We start from the raw sequence: 17401 nt of genomic DNA, 5'->3' as shown, positions 1-17401 counted from the left end.
TCCTACTAGGGATCCGACATGAGGCTATGTTATACTAGGTTTGAAAACCTGAGTTTATTTGTTCTAGACCTAGCTTACCCGAGCAGACAACTCGAGTCGGGGGGAGGGGGCAGCATACCGGGAATATAGAAGCTTCACCGGCTTTGCAACTTGTCCGAACCTCGTTCTAAAATTGGGATATGACTCTAATAGAAGAGAAGATACACGAAGTGCACCCTTCCCAGATGATTTAGAAGACTCAAAGAGAGGAGGGTTTCGTAACAATTTATATACAGTCCAAACAATATCAAAACGGTAAAAGCAGCAATTATCACATTAGGCTCAAACATATAAAAACCAGATAATAAAATAAAAGCCAACTATAACAGTTATTCTAAGCTCGAATTCTAAACCCTGAACCAGAGATTCTGGGTTCTTGTCCCCAGCAGAGTCGCCAGAACTGTCACACTTCCTTTTTACTACCCCGGGAAGGGTATAGGGGAGTTTTTCCAATTAAAGTGACATTATTCGAAATGAGATTATTTTATTTATTTTTCAGAGTCGCCACTTGGGATAGTTTATTTGGTGTCCCAAGTCATCGGTTTATTTTTAAATCTCAAATCAAGGAAAATCGACTTTATTTAAAAGTCTACGAAACCAAAAATTCTAAATAAGGAGAATTCTGTTAATCCAGGAGAAGGTGTTAGGCATTCCGGGATTTCGTGGTTCGAGCATGGTCGCTTAAACTATTAATAATTGGCCTATTATCTGATTTACTACATGTTTTAAACCTATTGTGCATTTTTACAGCTTTTTAACCATTTTTACTATTTTTAGGAAAATTCAATATTATTTAAAACACATCTTAAACCACACTACATGAAATGCACCCGCGGTTCGCGACACGTTTTATTTAACATTGTTGGAAATTGAAATCGGGTCACATGAAATGTACACCCGGATTTTAGTGATCACAACTACGTCACGGGAGCCGTACCGTAGCCATGATAATTTAATATAGCGCACCTAAAGCAACTACGAAAATTCATTTTTAGTATCTAAGTTACAATATTTGTGAGGGCCATGGATAATCTAATTTATGGATGGCACACCTCAACCCTTTTTTCTTTTTAAAGGAAATGTATTTAACTATAGCAACTACAAGTCTTAGCTCTTAACCTAATTTATGAGGGCCATGAGAAGTATGGAAAGTTCTTTGAGGGACTTGTATAATCTACTACTCCATAAAAATGGGCTAGCTATGTGTACTTAGTAGTATATTTTGGAGGAACTTTGGCATGTAACCTAAGAAACCGGTCCACACCTCTAATCCAGCTAAAATTACAGCCCATTTAATGTTCAAATTGGCATATCCTTCACAACCCATTAACATGTGAATCCATCAGACTAGATAAGAGAAGTACTGCCAAAGATAAAAACTTAATTTTGCAATTTTCGAACTTACACTATTTGTCCTCAAATTATTTTGTTTAGCAATAAAATCAAACATAATATGATAATAAGTAAAAAATTTAAACATGCACAAACACTCAGTAAACTTAGCCTAAAATTACAAAAGAACAAACAACTACAATAAGATATGGAGGGGAAAGGACTAAAACATAAAATATAAAATATTATTGAACATAATAGGAAAAAGAGTGAACCTTCACTAGCTGAGAATTTCTTCAATACAAAATGAGCAGAGATCTTCTAAGCTTTTGCACAAAACTGAATCGCAATCGGGACCCACAGAGGAAACCTCGATAGAGCTTTAAACTCGCCTCTCGAACTCCCTCTAACTTCAGCTGAAAGAACCAGCTTTTACCGATTTTTGGTGACTGTTTTGAGGAAATTTTAGTGGCTATTTTGACTGATTATGGGATGGAGATGAAGGCGAGCAACAGAAAGGAGTCATGGAAATTATCACATGAAGCAAAAAAATTTGCACGAAACGGCGAAGTCATTCTGGCCCACAGACGTATGGATGTAGAAGCTATCAAAATTTTGTTCTAAAATGGAAGATTGATGCGATTGAAATGAAAAGCTACCAGGAATTCCTAATTTGGTCTCTAGTGTTGTGCATGAGAATAACTCGTGGCCATAGGATAGAATTAGATCAGTGGCCGAAGTTGTTCCCTTTATTTATATGTGTGTGTTGTGTGGTGCCACCGATTTTTGAGGGTGTGCGGCTGAGGTCTCTTCCATGGGAGGAATCTAGCTAGGTTTCCTTGTGTATTCGGTTGATCTCCCTAAGAGTCTAGGATCTAGGTTTTTCTTTTATTTTTGTTCAAAAAGAAGAGTCTAGAAGGGTCCCTAGGGTTAGCTTAATGGGTATTGGGTATTGGGTTTAATGGGCTAATCCTAATCGGGCCAAAAATTGGGATCAAAGACTCCTAAAATTGTAGTCCAGCACCTTAATTGACTCCCTTTAATATAAGATAAAAAGACTATACAATACAAAAACTAATCCTAATTAATTAAACAAACTATATTAAAACATGAAACTACATTTTTTTTGTATTTTCAAGATTATATAAAGATGAAAATAAGGTACTATCTTTGTATATATTTTTTTAAAATTATGAAAGGTACATGAATTAAAAGTAACTAGGTAAAATATTTTTGTAATTTTTATTTTTGTTATAAAATAAAATAAAATAGTTAAAACTAGTTGAAATAGCGATATTAGGCCTAAACTAAATATTTACATGCTAAAATATAAAAAATCTTGGGGAGGGTCAAAAATCACATGTCTACAGCCGTCATTTTTATGAAAATCCTCGATTTATTAAATTATTGGTATGTTATCATTGGACCACTAGTAAGTGTCGAAGTCGACCTCTCGTCTCTACTTCTTCGAGATTAGACGGGATACTTACTGAGTACACGTTATTTTTGTACTCATGCTACACTTGTTGTGTATTCTTGTTGCACAGGAACATGTACCTCTAACCGCCTAATAGGTGTAGTAGCATGGATGATACAGAGACTTAGGCGAGCTGCATCTCTCGAGGCGACCCGAACCATCATAGTCTCTTTCAGTGTATTGTATTTACTTCCTGTCCAAATCTGTGTCCCAAACAGTTATTGTACTTCATTTGATTTCCTAGTGTTTGCTCATGCACTTGTGACACCGGATTCTGGGATGATTATGGGATATTTAATATTAAAAGTTTTAAACATTTTATTTATTCAGTGATGATTACCTTTTACTAGTTAAATTAAAGGAAATTATGATTCCTAAAATATCAAAATTAGAGTTTAATTAATTACTCAATGTTGGCTTGCCTGATCGAGGTGTCCGACACCATCACGGCCTTTGATGAATTTTGGGTCGTGACAAGTTAGTCTTGCAAATGTAGCTTCCATATATGATGTAATGACCCGACTAGTCGTTTGACCTTTTAAAACCCCGTTCCCTTAAATAAAACTTCTCGCGCTTGCTTTAACTAATTTACGACTTGCGGGGATGGTTGGTTCGGGATTTGGAAGAGTTTGGAGTGAAATATGCTCATTTGATTCCTTATGATTTTCTTAAAAGGTTAAGTTGTACTTTGGTCAACATTTTGAGCAAACGGATCCGGATTCGTGATTTGACGGTCTCAGAGGGTCCGTAGGAAAATATGGGACCTGGACGTATGCCCGAAATCAAATTCCGAGGTCCCTAGCCCGAGTAATGAATTTTTATTAGAAATTGTTAATATGAAGTTTTAAAGATTTAAAGAAACTAATTAATGATTGATCTCATGGGTATCATGCTCGTATGTTGGTTTCGGAGCCCGATACATGTCCAATATAACTAAGGGCATTTCGGCTTGTTAGAGGGAAATTAAGAACTTGAAGTTCATAAGTTTGATTCAATTGGTTTTAAGGGGTTATTCTTAGATTTAACGTTGTTTCGGGCGTTCTGAAGGTTCGAGTAGGTCCATTTCATGATTTTAGACTTGTCTGTATGTTCGGGCGGGGCCCGGGGGCCCGGGAGCCCCGAGCGTTAATCGGACGAGGCTCGAGTGAAATTAGAATTTTTTGAGAAGTACCGAAGCATCTGCTTCTGTCATAATCAAACTTATGGTTGGTTGACCACAAGTGCGAGACCGCAGAAGTGGTCCTCCTATCACAGATGCGGCCAAGGCAGGCCAGGCTAGGAACTGCAGAAGCGGCTCCTAAGCCGCGGAAGTGGTCCCAACCCGCTTGGCCCATTTTCATAGATGCGGTATTGTCCCCATAGGTGTAATAATTGAATTAACTGCTACTATATGCGGGGGCTACGTACGCACTAGGTGACAAGAGTCCGTGCGTATCTACTATTATGTTAAGTCCGGATAGTCTAGGATCCAAAAGCATGCTCTATGTGATATTCTTGTAACTTGATGTTTAATTCAGATTCGTATAAATCATGTTGATCAAGGTAATGAGACTAGTAAGATGAACCTTATCTTCCTTGACCTTTAATTGAATATTTCTGGAATAACTGCTTCTCGGATATACACTATTGTCTGCTTGTTATTGAGTCTATTTATATTTTGATCGCGTTGCACGTGTGATTTGCGAGCGGGGTAATAGATGCATCTATGGTTCATGCCGTTCGACCCTCGGAAGTGCACAATTTACTTTTATGTTGGATCGGGCCGTACGTCCCTCGCTGTTACTAGCGCATGCTTTACTTAGTATTTTTCTGTGGACTTAGCTTCGTATATGCCTTGAAATGTAAATGGATACCCACAATATTATCTGGAAAAAGAACTGTTATTCCTTACCATAAAATGTTAATTAATTGTGCTATTCATGCTTAGTATAAATTCTTTCTCATATTATTTGACCCTAGTACATATCAAGTCGACATCTCGTCTCTACTTCTTCGAGATTAGACGGGATACTTACTGGGTACATATTATTTATGTACTCATACTACATTTCTGTACTTAATTGTACAGGATCTAAGGTAGGTGTCTCTAGATATCAGTCTGGTGCGCATCCCTGAGCGGATTTTGAGACTTCTATGGTGAGCTGCTTCCCTTCCCATGCCGTTCAGCAGCCTGAAGGAGTCTCTCTTATGTATTTTTGTTGTCTATTCTATTTTGGACAGTAGAATAGTGTGATTCTTTTGTATATTCTACTAGTTGCCCACAACTTGTGACACCAGCTCTTGGCACACACATTAGTAGACTATTATTTTGAGATTGTATGATTATTTTTGGATTTACTGATCATTTTTGATTTTTATTTCAACTTAAGGAATCATTGCAACTATTTTGGGTAATAGAAAATGAGAACTTATTTAGTATTTTCCGCGTTGGCTTGCCCGAATGGTGTTGGGCGCCATCATGACCTATTATAGAATGGGTCGTGATAACATGGTATCAGAGCATTAGGTTCACGTAGGTCTCACAAGTCATGGACAAACCTAATAGAGTCTTGCGGATCGGTACGGTGACGTCTGTATTTATCTTCGAGAGGCTATAGGGTGTTAGGAAAAACTACTCTTTATTCATTTCCTATCGTGCAGTTGTTGGTATGCTAAACTTCCCTCTTTTATTCTATCACAGATGGCTAGGACACGCACAGCTGATGTTCCAGACCCGGGCGGAGCTACTCCCCCCGTTACTAGGGGCCGAGGTAGTGCCGGGGGAGGGCACCGGCCTAAGGTAGGGGACGAGGGCATCCCAAAGTTATCCCAGTAGTACCACTAGCAGATCCCGTGGGAGATCCTATCATCGAGGAGCAGGGCAAGGTGCCCGCAGCTGAGCCTACCTAGGCGTACTTTATGACAGCACCAGGATTCCAGGAGGTCATGGGCCGTATATTGTGGTTCATGGATTCTATGACTCAGGCTGGTTTATTTCTAGCAGATCCAGCTATATCACAGGCAGGAGTGGGAGCACAGACCCCTACTAATCAGGCTCCTGGATATGCAGTTGTAGTGTACTAGACTCTAGGTGCACTACCTGCAGATGGGGCCCAGCCAGTTACTGCAGTGGTGCCCTAACTCAGACCAGCTGCGGACGGTGACCCGCAGAAGTTATTGGATAAATGGACTAGACTTCCCCCTCCTATCTTCGGGGGTGAGCATCATGAGGATGACCAGGATTTCATTTATAGGTGCCGGGACAGACTGCACAACATGAGGATATTGGAGTCGCATGGAGTTGACTTCACTACTTTTCAGTTGAAAGTCAGGGCCTACAGATGGTGGTAGTCCTATGTTCTTGGCAGGCCAGCAGATTCTCCTCCCCTCACCTGGGGATAGTTCACCCAGTTGTCCTTGGATAGGTATATTCCACCCTCGGAGAGGGAAGAGCTTCGGTATCAATTTGAGCATCTTGAGCAGGGTCAGATGTCTGTGACCGATTATGAGGCGAGGTTCTCTGAGTTGTCTCGCCATGTACTCATGATACATCCCACAGATGCAGAGAGGGTGCAAAGATTTATTACGGGGTTGCACCCCGATAATCGAGCTAGCATGACCTGAGAGGTGGAGATGGGTACTGAGTATCAACTAGTGGTAGAGATTGCTCGCAGGATTGAGGGGTATCGCCAGAAGGGTAGAGAGCAGATTTAGCAGGACATGAGGGCCCGGTTTTCGGGAGAGTTCATAGGCACCCCAGCTAGGAGTAGAGGTCACTTTGGGAGGGATCAGCCCAGCAGACCCCCGTATTCAGCACCACCACCCTATCCCTGAGGTGCTCCAGTGAGACCTTATTTTAGTGCGATGTCGGAGAGTTCATATCGCCCACCAGTTATTCAGGGTTACTCCAATGGGTATTCTGGTCATCAGGATTCTTTCAGTGCTCACTTGCTAGAGAGTTCATATCGCCCACCAGCCATCCAGGGTTCCTTTAGTGGGTATTCCGGTCAGCAGGCTCAGACTTCAGGGCAGCATGCTATGGTACCGAGAGTGTGCTACGAGTGTGGAGATCCGGGTCACATGAAGAGGACCTGCCCCAAACTTTGGGGCAAGGTAGTGCAGTAGGGTCAGCACCCTATAATTTCAGCACCGGCTGCCCCGCCACCTAAAGGTGGAGGGGAGACTGGTAGGGGCCGTCCTAGAGGTGGAGGCTAGGCAAGAAGAGGTCAGCTAGCTATTGCTCAGTCAGGTGGAGGCTAGCTAGCCAGTGCTCCAGCCAGATTCTACGCCCTTCCGGCCAGGCCAGATGCATTGGCCTCAGATGCCGTCATCATATGTATTATTTCCGTCGATAGTAGAAATACTTCGGTTTTATTTGATCCAGGGCCGACTTATTCATATGTATCATCTTTGTTTGCTCGTTTCCTGGTTATTTCCCCTGAGCCTTTGGGCACTCCTATTCATATGTCTACTCTTGTGGGTACTTCTGTGGTTGTGGATCGGATCTATCGGTCTTGTGTGGTCACATTCTATGGTTTTGAGATTAGAGTGGATCTCTTGTTGCTTGACATGATCGACTTTGAGGTCATTCTGGGCATGGATTGGTTGTCTCCATATCATGTTGTCCTAGATTTCCATGCCAAGACTGTTTCATTAGCGATGACAGGGTTATCGAGGTTAGAGTGGAAGGGTTCCATAGTCGATACATCTAGTCGGGTTATTTCTTTCCAGAAGGCTCGACATATGGTCGAGAAGGGGTGTTTGGATTATCTAGATTATGTTCGGGACACCACCGCAGAGTCTCCAATGATTGATTCAGTTCTAGTGGTTCGAGGGTTTGCCGATGTGTCTCCTTCTGATCTTTCTGGCATGCCACCGGATCGTAATATTGATTTTTGTATTGAATTGGCTCCAGGCACCCAGCCTATATCTATTCCACTGTACCACATGGATCCTAAGGAGTTGAAGGAGCAGCTTTAGGAGTTGTTAGCAAAGGGATTTGTTAGACCCAGTGTATCACCTTGGGGTACACCAGTGTTATTTGTGAAGAAGAAGAAGGATGGGACTATATGGATGCGCATTGATTACCGCCAGTTGAACAAAGTCACCATCAAGAATAAGTATTTGTTGCCTCGTATCAATGATTTGTTTGACCAGTTGCAGGGTGCTAGGATGTTCTCTAAGATCGACTTGAGGTCCGGGTACCATCAACTGAAGATTCGGGACTCGGATGTCCCGAAGACTGCATTCCAGACTAAATATGACCATTATGAGTTTTTGGTGATGTCCTTTGGGTTGACTAATGCCCCAGCAACATTTATGGACTTGATGAATAGGGTGTTTAGGCCTTATATTGATTCATTTGTCATCGTTTTCATTGATGACATCTTGATATACTCCCGTATCCTGGGGGAGCATGAGCAGCATTTGAGAGTAGTGTTTCAGACCTTGCGAGAGTAGAAGCTATATGCTAAGTTCTCCAAGTGTGAGTTTTGGCTGGAGTCAGTGTCATTCTTGGGGCATATTGTGTCAGGAGAGGGTATTAAGGTGGATCCCAAGAAGATTGAGGCAGTTCAGAGTTGGCCATGCCCTACCTCAGTGACCGAGATCAGGAGTTTCCTGGGGTTAGTAGGTTATTACAGATGATTCGTGCAGGGCTTTTCATCTATTGTATCACCAGTGAATAGATTGACCCAGAAGGGTGCCCTTTTCTATTGGTCCGATGATTGTGAGGTGAGCTTTCAGAAGCTTAAGACAGCCTTGACTACAGCACCAGTTCTTGTGTTACCTTCTAGTTCAGGGATGTATACGGTATATTGCGACGCTTCGCACGTTAGATTGGGGTGTGTATTGATACAGGAGGGGCGAGTTATTGCTTATGTTTCGCGCCAGCTGAAGGTTCATGAGAAGAATTATCTTGTGCACGATCTAGAGTTGGTCACGATCGTTCATGCTCTTAAGATGTGAGGTTTATACACTATTGTCTGCTTGTTATTGAGTCTATTTATATTTTGACCACGTTGCTCGTGTGATTCGTGAGCGGGGTAATAGATGCATCTATGGTTCATGTCGTTCGACCCTCGGCAGTGCACAATTTACTTTTATGTTGGATCGGGCCGTACGTCCCTCGGTGTTACTTGTGCATGATTTACTTAGTATTTTTTTGTGGAGTGAGCTTCGTATAGGCCTTGAAACGTAAATGGATACCCACGAAATTATCTGGAAAAAGAACTGTTATTCCTTGCCTTAAAATGTTAATTAATTGTGCTACCCATTCTTAGTATAAATTCTTTCTCATATTATTTGACCCTAGTAAGTATCAAGTCGACCTCTCGTCTCTACTTCTTCGATATTAGACGGGATACTTACTGGGTACATATTGTTTATGTACTCATACTACATTTCTGTACTTAATTGTATAGGATCTAAGGCAGGTGCCTCTGGCTATCAGTCTGGTACGCATCCCTGAGGGGATTTCGAGACTTCTACGGTGAGTTGCTTCCCTTCCCATGTCGTTCATCAGCCTGAAGGAGTCTCTCTTATGTATGTTTGCTGTCTATTCTGTTTCAGATAGCGTGATTCTTTTGTATATTCTACTAGTTTCCCATAACTTGTGACACTAGGTCTTGACACACACATTAGTAGACTATTATTTTGGGATTGTATGATTATTTTTGCTTTACTGATCATTTCTGATTTTTGTTTCAACTTAAGGAATCATTGCAACTATTTTGGGTAATAGAAAATGAGAAGTTATTTAGTATTTTCTACGTTGGCTTGCTCGGCAATGGTGTTGGGCGCCATCATGTCCTATTATGGAAATGGGTCGTAACATATGCAAAGTGACTTTTGTGTAGGTAGATTTAATATATGCAAATATGGAACTTGTGTTTCACTCTTGACTTCATGAGTTAGTCTTGCATATGTAGGTTTCATGTGTGCGAATGTGACCTTTGCAAATATAGATTCCATGAATGACTCTTTTACTTTCATTCTTGACTTCATGACTTAGACTTGCAAATGTAGGTTCCATGTATGCGAATGTGACCTTCTGAATTCTGCTTTGATCAACAAGAACTTGCAATCTTCTTCCCTTGAATCTTTCAGAATTGATAGATTTATGATCACTTATTCAGTTAATATCATACTCTTGTCCATAGGCTTGCTCCTTATGTTTTTCTCCACTAATATAGGTTAAACACTGATTATTAGAATCTTTCTAGGACTTTTCTTCGCTTGTAATGTTAGGCTTCAGACTGGTAGGATAAGGATATTTTTAGAGTGACTTCTTTTCCCCAGCTTGGAGCAAACATTTCTTGGTGTTCGACATTTCCTCCCTTTGATAACACTTTTTTTTTGGTTTTGTCTTTTTTTTTGTAATCTCAAATATCTTATATTCACAATTTTTTTTCTTCCATCCTTTTTTTTGAAATATATACACCAATCTCTGCTTATTTTTAGCTGGACGATCTCATGACTATATATGTATATATATAATTACTCTTTTTTTCTTTTTCTTCTTCTCTATAAGAGATCAAGGTGTTGAAAAAAAATGGGATAAAGGCTCAAAGAAGGGTTCTAATGGAATATTTATATGTATTTGATTAGAAAATAAGAAAGCTAGAAAATGGTAAATCAAAGAAAGTCTAATTTCATTTTTCAAAAATCAGTGTCACCTATTATTTCGTCTTGAGAAACATTTAGAGCAAGTTCTAGCCAAGTTTATTGATTTTACTTGTTTTGCGATCATAATTGTTCTCAATTCCAATGATTTCCGGAGATAAAGATGCTTGCTCCTGCCTTCACAAAATCAAAATCATAGATATGAAATTTACATGGTGAAGATGAAAAGAATTAATCATTGGACATATAGTAAAGAATTTATTTTGTTAATTAAAACCCTACAAATAGGATAGAGGAGAGAAAAATAATTATATATAAAGATATAAAGAAAATAGAACTTTATATAAATATATATATATATATATATATACTATAAATGCATTAGAATATACCCCCTCCACACGTGAACTATTTCATCCTCTTGGATAAAACACGCGATAAGAGATATACATATATAAGTTTTAATTTAAGGGAAAAAAATTAATACTAATGTATATAAAATAAAATAAAAAATCTTTTTGGCTTTCAAATTTACAATCACAGAAGAAAGCTTGAAAGAAACTGTGGCTACACATGTTCTATGTGTAATAGACTGATTAATTAAGACCTTATCAGTCATTTATTCTTGGTTTAAATATAAACCAAAAATTACCTAAGCCAGCATTCGACTTTGAAACATTAAATGGTTAACCAACTAGTTACTTAGGCACACCGATCACCATGGAGTTGCTCTTGTGTAGGTGACTCTGTTTTTGTAGATGCCTTCATGAGATGCCCTGGTTGTATAGTAACCTGGATATTGAATAGATTAATTGGTTAAGCATTTAATTATCAAACCTATGTTGGACTTATAAGGCTCCCTTCCTTCACCCTCAATGACTATGGGTATGTTACTATAGCTCTGAGTTTAACGTCGTCAGCTCGACTAATTACCTGTAAAATTCATCAGTCTATCAAAGTGACCGATGAATGTTGCTCAAAATGTCCTCCAAATTACAATTTTAGTCTTTGACCATTTACCGTAAACTTGCCACCTCCATTCTTCTGTTGGATTTCAATTGCTCCATATGGAGTAACATTTGTTACATTGTAAGGACCTGTCCACCTTGATTTTAATTTTTCTGGGAATAGCCTGAGTCGACTATTGTAAAGAGGCACTTGATCTCCAATTTTAAAACTTTTTTGTCAGATCAAATTGTCATGCCATTTTTTTGTTTTTTCTTTAAAAAGTTTTGCATTTTCATAGGCTTCCAACCTCATTTCTTCCAACTCATTAACCTGAAAAAATTTATTTTTACCAGCAGAGGCTAATTCAAAGTTTAATGCTTTTAGTACCCAAAAAGCTTTGTGTTCTAATTCAACTGGCAAATGACAAGCTTTCCCAAAGACTAATCTATATGGAGATGTTCCAATTGGCATTTTGAACGCCGTTCTGTATGTCCATAATGCATCATCTAACTTTAAAGCCCAGACTTTTCTTGAGATTCCAACCATTTTTTCAAGAATTCTTTTTAACTCACGGTTAGAAACTTCAACTTGTCCTTGAGTTTGAGCATGATATGGTGTTCCTATTTTATGAGTCACACCATATTTTGTCAGTAATGCAGAAAATTGTCTATTCATAAAATGAGTCCATTGGTCACTAATGATGACTCGTGGTGTGCCAAATCTGGTAAAAATATTTTTTTTTTGAGAAAATTGCACACAGTTCGAGCATCATTTTTCCTTGTAGGGATGGATTCAACCCATCTTGACACATAATCCACAGCCACAAGGATATATTCAAAAGAATGAGAGGAAGGAAAAGGACCCATGAAATCTATTCCCCAAACATCAAATATTTCACATACCTGTATTGATTGTAATAGTATTTCATCTCTCTTAGTGATGTTACCTTTTCTCTGGCACCTGTCACCTTGTGCAACATATGCTCGGCCATCTTTAAAGAGAGTCGTCCAGAAAAATTCAGCTTCCAAAACTTTAAAAGCTGTTCGATTTGCTGCATAATGACCTCCAATTGCTCCATCATGACAGTGATATAAAATTTTGTTCATCTCTTCTTCAGGCACACATCTTCTAATGAATTATCTGCCACCAAAAGCTTTACGATCTCCTTTTTTACTACTTCCTGCATTGCTAGATTCAATCTCCTTTGGGGCTGGACTATTGGCTTGTAGTTATCCTCCATGAGAATTTTGTGCGTACAAACAGCTGGATTAATCCCTTTGATATCTTCTATAGTCCATCCCAAGGCTCCTTTGTGTACTTTCAATACTTCAATCAGTTTTTCTTCTTGTCCTGCAGTAAGAGAAGATGAAATAATTACTGAAAATAATTCTTCCACAAGATAAACATATTTTAAATGAGATAGGAGAACTTTGAGTTCAATTTTTGGTTGAACTTGTTCTAGTTGCATCTCCTCCTCTTCAGAATCTTTTTCTAGTATTTTGGCTTTTCTTCTGATGATAGGATCATCATCTTGTATGGTGCTAGATTTGGCCAAACATCTTTCCATTGAGTCTGGAATCAATTGCTCATCTTTGAATTCATCTGTAAGATAATTAAGCATGTCAATCGAAAAACATGAAGATGATGTCTCATCTCCTGAAAATCTTAATATCTTTTGCTTATAAAAATGACTCTTTCTTCATCAACTCTCAAAATCAGTTGTCCTTGATGGACATCTATGATTGCTCTACCTGTGGCAAGAAATGGTCTACCCAAAATAGTTGGTTCATCAGGACATTCCTTCATTTCAAGTACTATAAAATCTATAGGGAAAATAAACTTATCTACTCTTATGAACACATTTTCAATTATTCCCTTAGGTTTCTTAGTACTTTGATCTGCAAGCTGAAGAGAAACACATATGTCTTTCATTTCACCAAGATTTAATTTTCTAAAGATAGAAAATGGCATCAAGTTAATTAGAGCTCCAGAATCATAAAGTGCTTTTTCAAAATATATACCTCCCAAAGTGCATGGAATTGTAAAACTACCTAGATCACCAAATTTTTATGGTAGCTTATTTTGAAGTATACCGTTGCATTTTTCAGTAAGCATCACCACAGAAACTTCTTCCAATTTCCTTTTACTTGACAAAATTTCTTTTAGGAATTTGGCATAAGAAGGCATTTGCAACAAAGTATCAGTGAAAGGAATATTAATGCGAATTTGTTCTAAAATCTCTAAAAACTTTGAAAATTGATTATCAAGATTTTCTCTTTTCAGTTTTTGTGGAAAAGTGATTGTCACAGGGAAAGGAGTCAATTTTTCAATATTCTTTTCTTCTTTTTTCTTGACTTCTTTATCTTCAGATAATTTAGAGGGTATTTCAACATTCTTACCCTTGTTTACCTGTTGTTCTGACTGGTCTGCATATGGTTCATTAAGCTCCTTACCTGATCGTAAGGCGATGGCCTTAAGGTGCTCCTTTGGATTTTTCTCTGTATTGCTTGGCAAGGGACGTTGAATCTTTTCTGACACAAGAGTTGTCAGTTGACTTAATTGCATTTCCAAAAATTTTAGGGCTGAACCCTGGCTTTCCATGTTTTCATCAGTTACCTTAATGTACTTATACAAAAGGTCTTCAAGACTTGAATGAGCTTGTTGAGGCCTTTGCTGATATGGCCCTGCTTGTTGATAATGTCTATAGTTTGGTTTCCCACGGTTCTGATTCTGGTATCCCGACGGACCTTGTACTTGTTGCTTCTGGAAGCTTTGAGAGTTCTCTGCACCATTTGGATTGCTCCATTAAAATTCTGGATGCTTTTGTGCCATTGGACTCCCAAAAGAGTACGGTTTATAACCGACAAAATGGATCTATTCATCATTATGATTGTTTGCTTGACATTTATGGTTCAGATGGTTTCCTCCACACATGTCACAAGTCTCAGATTGGCTTTGTTGTGTATTCACCTGAAAAGATTCAAACTTTTGTGCCAAAGAAATAATTTATTGTGTTAGTGTATTTAAAGCATCAACCTGATTTACCGTAGCAGCCTTCTTGATAATTACACGTTCAGATGGCCATTGGATGGCATTCTCAAAAATCTCGTTCAACAATTGCAATGTTTCCTCCGTGGTCTTTCCCATTACAGAACCTCCTGCAGCTGCATCAATCACATTTCTAGTAGAGGGTTTTAATCCGTGATAAAAAATATACAGTTGCGTGTGTTCAGGAATGTCATGGTGTGGACATTTTCTTTACATTTTTTTTAATCTTTCCCAAGCTTGATAAACTGACTCAGTGTCAGTCTGCAAGAAATTAGAGATGTCTTGTCTTAACTTTTAGCAAGGGAAAAATATTTGTCTAAAAATTTCTGAGTTATTTGGTCCCATGTGGTAATGGAACCTTGTGGCAAACTTTGCAACCAAGTCTTGGCATCTCCTTTTAAAGAAAAAAGGAAATAGCCTTAACTTGATAGCTTCAGGAGGTACTCCATTATACGTAGTTGTTTCAACAAGTTCCATAAAGTCAATTAAATGACTGTGCGGATCTTCACTTGTGTCTCCAGTGAAGATGCAAGACTATTGAATTGTTTGAATCATGCCAGTCCTAATTTCAAAGTTGTTGGCTTCCACTGGAGGTTTTCTGACACTAGATTCACAGTTGAAGCGGTCCGGTCTAGCATATTCCCTTAGAATTTTGTTTGCTGGCCTTGGTGCTACTTCATCAAACTGATCCTCCACATCACTGGTGGTTGAATGTCTTCTACTCCTTGATTCTCCATTCTTTCACGAGCTATGCTTTGAGAAAATGATGTTTGTATTTTCCTGCACAATCGAAGAGATTTTTCAATTTCTGGATCGTAACTAGCCAACATTTTTGTAAAAGAGCGGGTCATAAACTACTTACAATTTTAAAGAAAAAAAAACAATAACAATAGTTTCTGAAGCAGTACTAGTAGTTAATAAAGTAAATAAAGAAATTTTTAAAGATAACAAAAATAGATAGAAAAAAAGTACGATAATATATATTAAGTATAAGTAAAGTTGGTACTAGTAAATAATAGTAATTAAAGATTAAGTTAGAATAGTATGTGTAGATAAAAGTACTAGTAATATTATACTAAGTATTCTAAAGGAAAACTAACGATAGAAGTAGTAGGAAGTACTTAATTGTAGATAGTGAAAATACTTACAGAAATAATAATAGTAGTAAAAATAATAATAATAATAATAAAATTCTCAAATTAGTAACAAAATATTTAATCTGAAGTAGATGTATGTCAATCCCCGGCAACGGCGCAAAATATTTGACGAGTCCAATGTGTATTGGAATTTTCTGCTCGTACTCTGTCAAATTCTAATATAGTTTAAGATATCGTCCCACAGAGACTGGATAATCTATGCTACAAATTTGTAATATTTTAACTACTATTTGACAGAATCAAATTGATGAAAAGTGAGTGAGGTTTAAAACTTGTTATATATTTAAACAAAAAAAATATTTTTGGAAGATTTATAATTTAAAAAGGAGTTGAGAATCATTGAATTCACTTGATAATATTACTATAATAAAATCTCAATTTCTACATTTATTTCTCTAAAGAATAATTACTTATTTCTAATACAATTATATTTTGCTCACTAAGAAATAATCAATTAATAACACTCCGTGAGAATTATGTTAATTAATCAATTTAAGACTAGTGACGTTTAAACCGAAATATTTTTCTTGCTTGAATTGTGCTAAAAGAAATTAAAAACTTCGTGAGAATATTTTTACCAAGGATCAATAATCTGGCCTATAACAATTCCTTCGTGAAAATTAAAACTAAGGCAAGCAAGATTACTGACTTGAAATAATAGTTTACTGAAAAATTACTTTCACACTACTATTTTATTCATCAGTTATTATATATTAATTTTGCTCCACGAGAATTACAAAATTAATATATGAATAACTTAGAGATAAAATATATACATGTGATGATAGAGTAATTAAAAACCATCATTTCAGCACAGTATGAAATGTAAATAAAAAGTTTCAAGCCAAGAATATATAAAAACTAAGATAATATTATAAAATATATCAAGCTTCATCAACTATCCCAACAAAATGAAATTACTCCATTATGGAGTAAGAAAAGCTAAAAAAAGATATTTAGAATACTAGAAATATTTAAAAGACTAAGGAAATATTTTTACTACAAAGAAAGAAGATCAATACTAGTTCTTGTCTTACAAAGATTGGATATCCTTATACAAAGAGAGCTTGCTATTTATAGGAAAAGATGAGTAGCTTTTGTCTTGTTCTACTTTTGCGAATGTGAAATCCATGTATGCAAAGTGACCTTTGTGTACGTAGATTATATGTCACGACCCTAAATCCGAACTCGGTCGTGATGACGCCTCTCGTGAAGACAAGGCCAACCACTTAAACCCAATTCATCTTTTTAAACAGTTAAATAACATAAAAACAGTCTAAAACATGATATAGCAATACCAAGTAGCGAATAATGCCAATAAAGTGCGGAAGTACAACCCAACACAGCCCTAACCAGGGTATCACAAGTCACGAGCATCTAACCATACCAAATCCTCAAATGTAACTACAGAGTTTTAAATACTAAACTAAGAACATAAGGAAATAGATAGGGAGGAGCTCCGGGCTGCGATTGTCAACAGCAACCTAAAAACTCCTCGAAGATCCGCTTGAAGCTGGAATGAATCAGCACTCGGGAGCGGGACCAACTACGCTTGAATCTGCATACAGGGTGCAGGGAGTAAAGTGAGTACTCCAACTCAGTGAGTAACAAATGTAAATAAAGACTGAGAGTAAGAAAATACGTAAGGCACAAGACATTCTATAATGAAGCAGTAAAACCATTTAAAAGCAGTAAGACAATGAAAAGTCAAGTAAAATCCTCTTTCAACTAGTAAACAAGTAATTGACAGGTAATTAAGGTAAAGTAAACAAATAGAAGTTTGCCCCTTGGGCACAGT

At 37.7% G+C, this 17401-nt stretch overlaps 2 protein-coding genes and 1 non-coding gene across 3 annotated transcripts; 2 read left to right on the top strand and 1 right to left on the bottom strand.

Annotated features, from left to right (window-relative positions):
* Window positions 1-6691: 6691 nt before the first annotated feature.
* On the top strand, window positions 6692-7807 carry LOC138874922 (uncharacterized). The gene is made up of 2 exons (XM_070153721.1): window positions 6692-6833; window positions 7212-7807. The coding sequence occupies exons 1-2, from the start codon at window positions 6692-6694 to the stop codon at window positions 7805-7807; spliced, it is 738 nt and encodes a 245-aa protein (XP_070009822.1).
* Window positions 7808-12500: 4693 nt separating this feature from the next.
* Window positions 12501-13999, bottom strand: LOC138874918 (uncharacterized). Its single transcript, XM_070153716.1, has 3 exons — window positions 13492-13999; window positions 13150-13449; window positions 12501-13000 (listed from the first exon to the last, which is right to left on the bottom strand). Exons 1-3 carry the CDS (start codon window positions 13997-13999, stop codon window positions 12501-12503), a joined length of 1308 nt encoding a protein of 435 aa, XP_070009817.1.
* A 634-nt stretch (window positions 14000-14633) lies between these two features.
* Window positions 14634-14740, top strand: LOC138882054 (small nucleolar RNA R71). The gene has a single exon (XR_011403522.1). It is a non-coding gene; the product is annotated as a small nucleolar RNA R71 (small nucleolar RNA).
* Window positions 14741-17401: the final 2661 nt, after the last annotated feature.

This window comes from Nicotiana sylvestris, chromosome 1 (genome assembly GCF_000393655.2).
Source record: "Nicotiana sylvestris chromosome 1, ASM39365v2, whole genome shotgun sequence".
Lineage (NCBI taxonomy): Eukaryota > Viridiplantae > Streptophyta > Magnoliopsida > Solanales > Solanaceae > Nicotiana > Nicotiana sylvestris.
The sequence above is the reverse complement of the archived record's forward strand: the minus strand, read 5'-3'. Positions and strand labels throughout refer to the sequence as shown.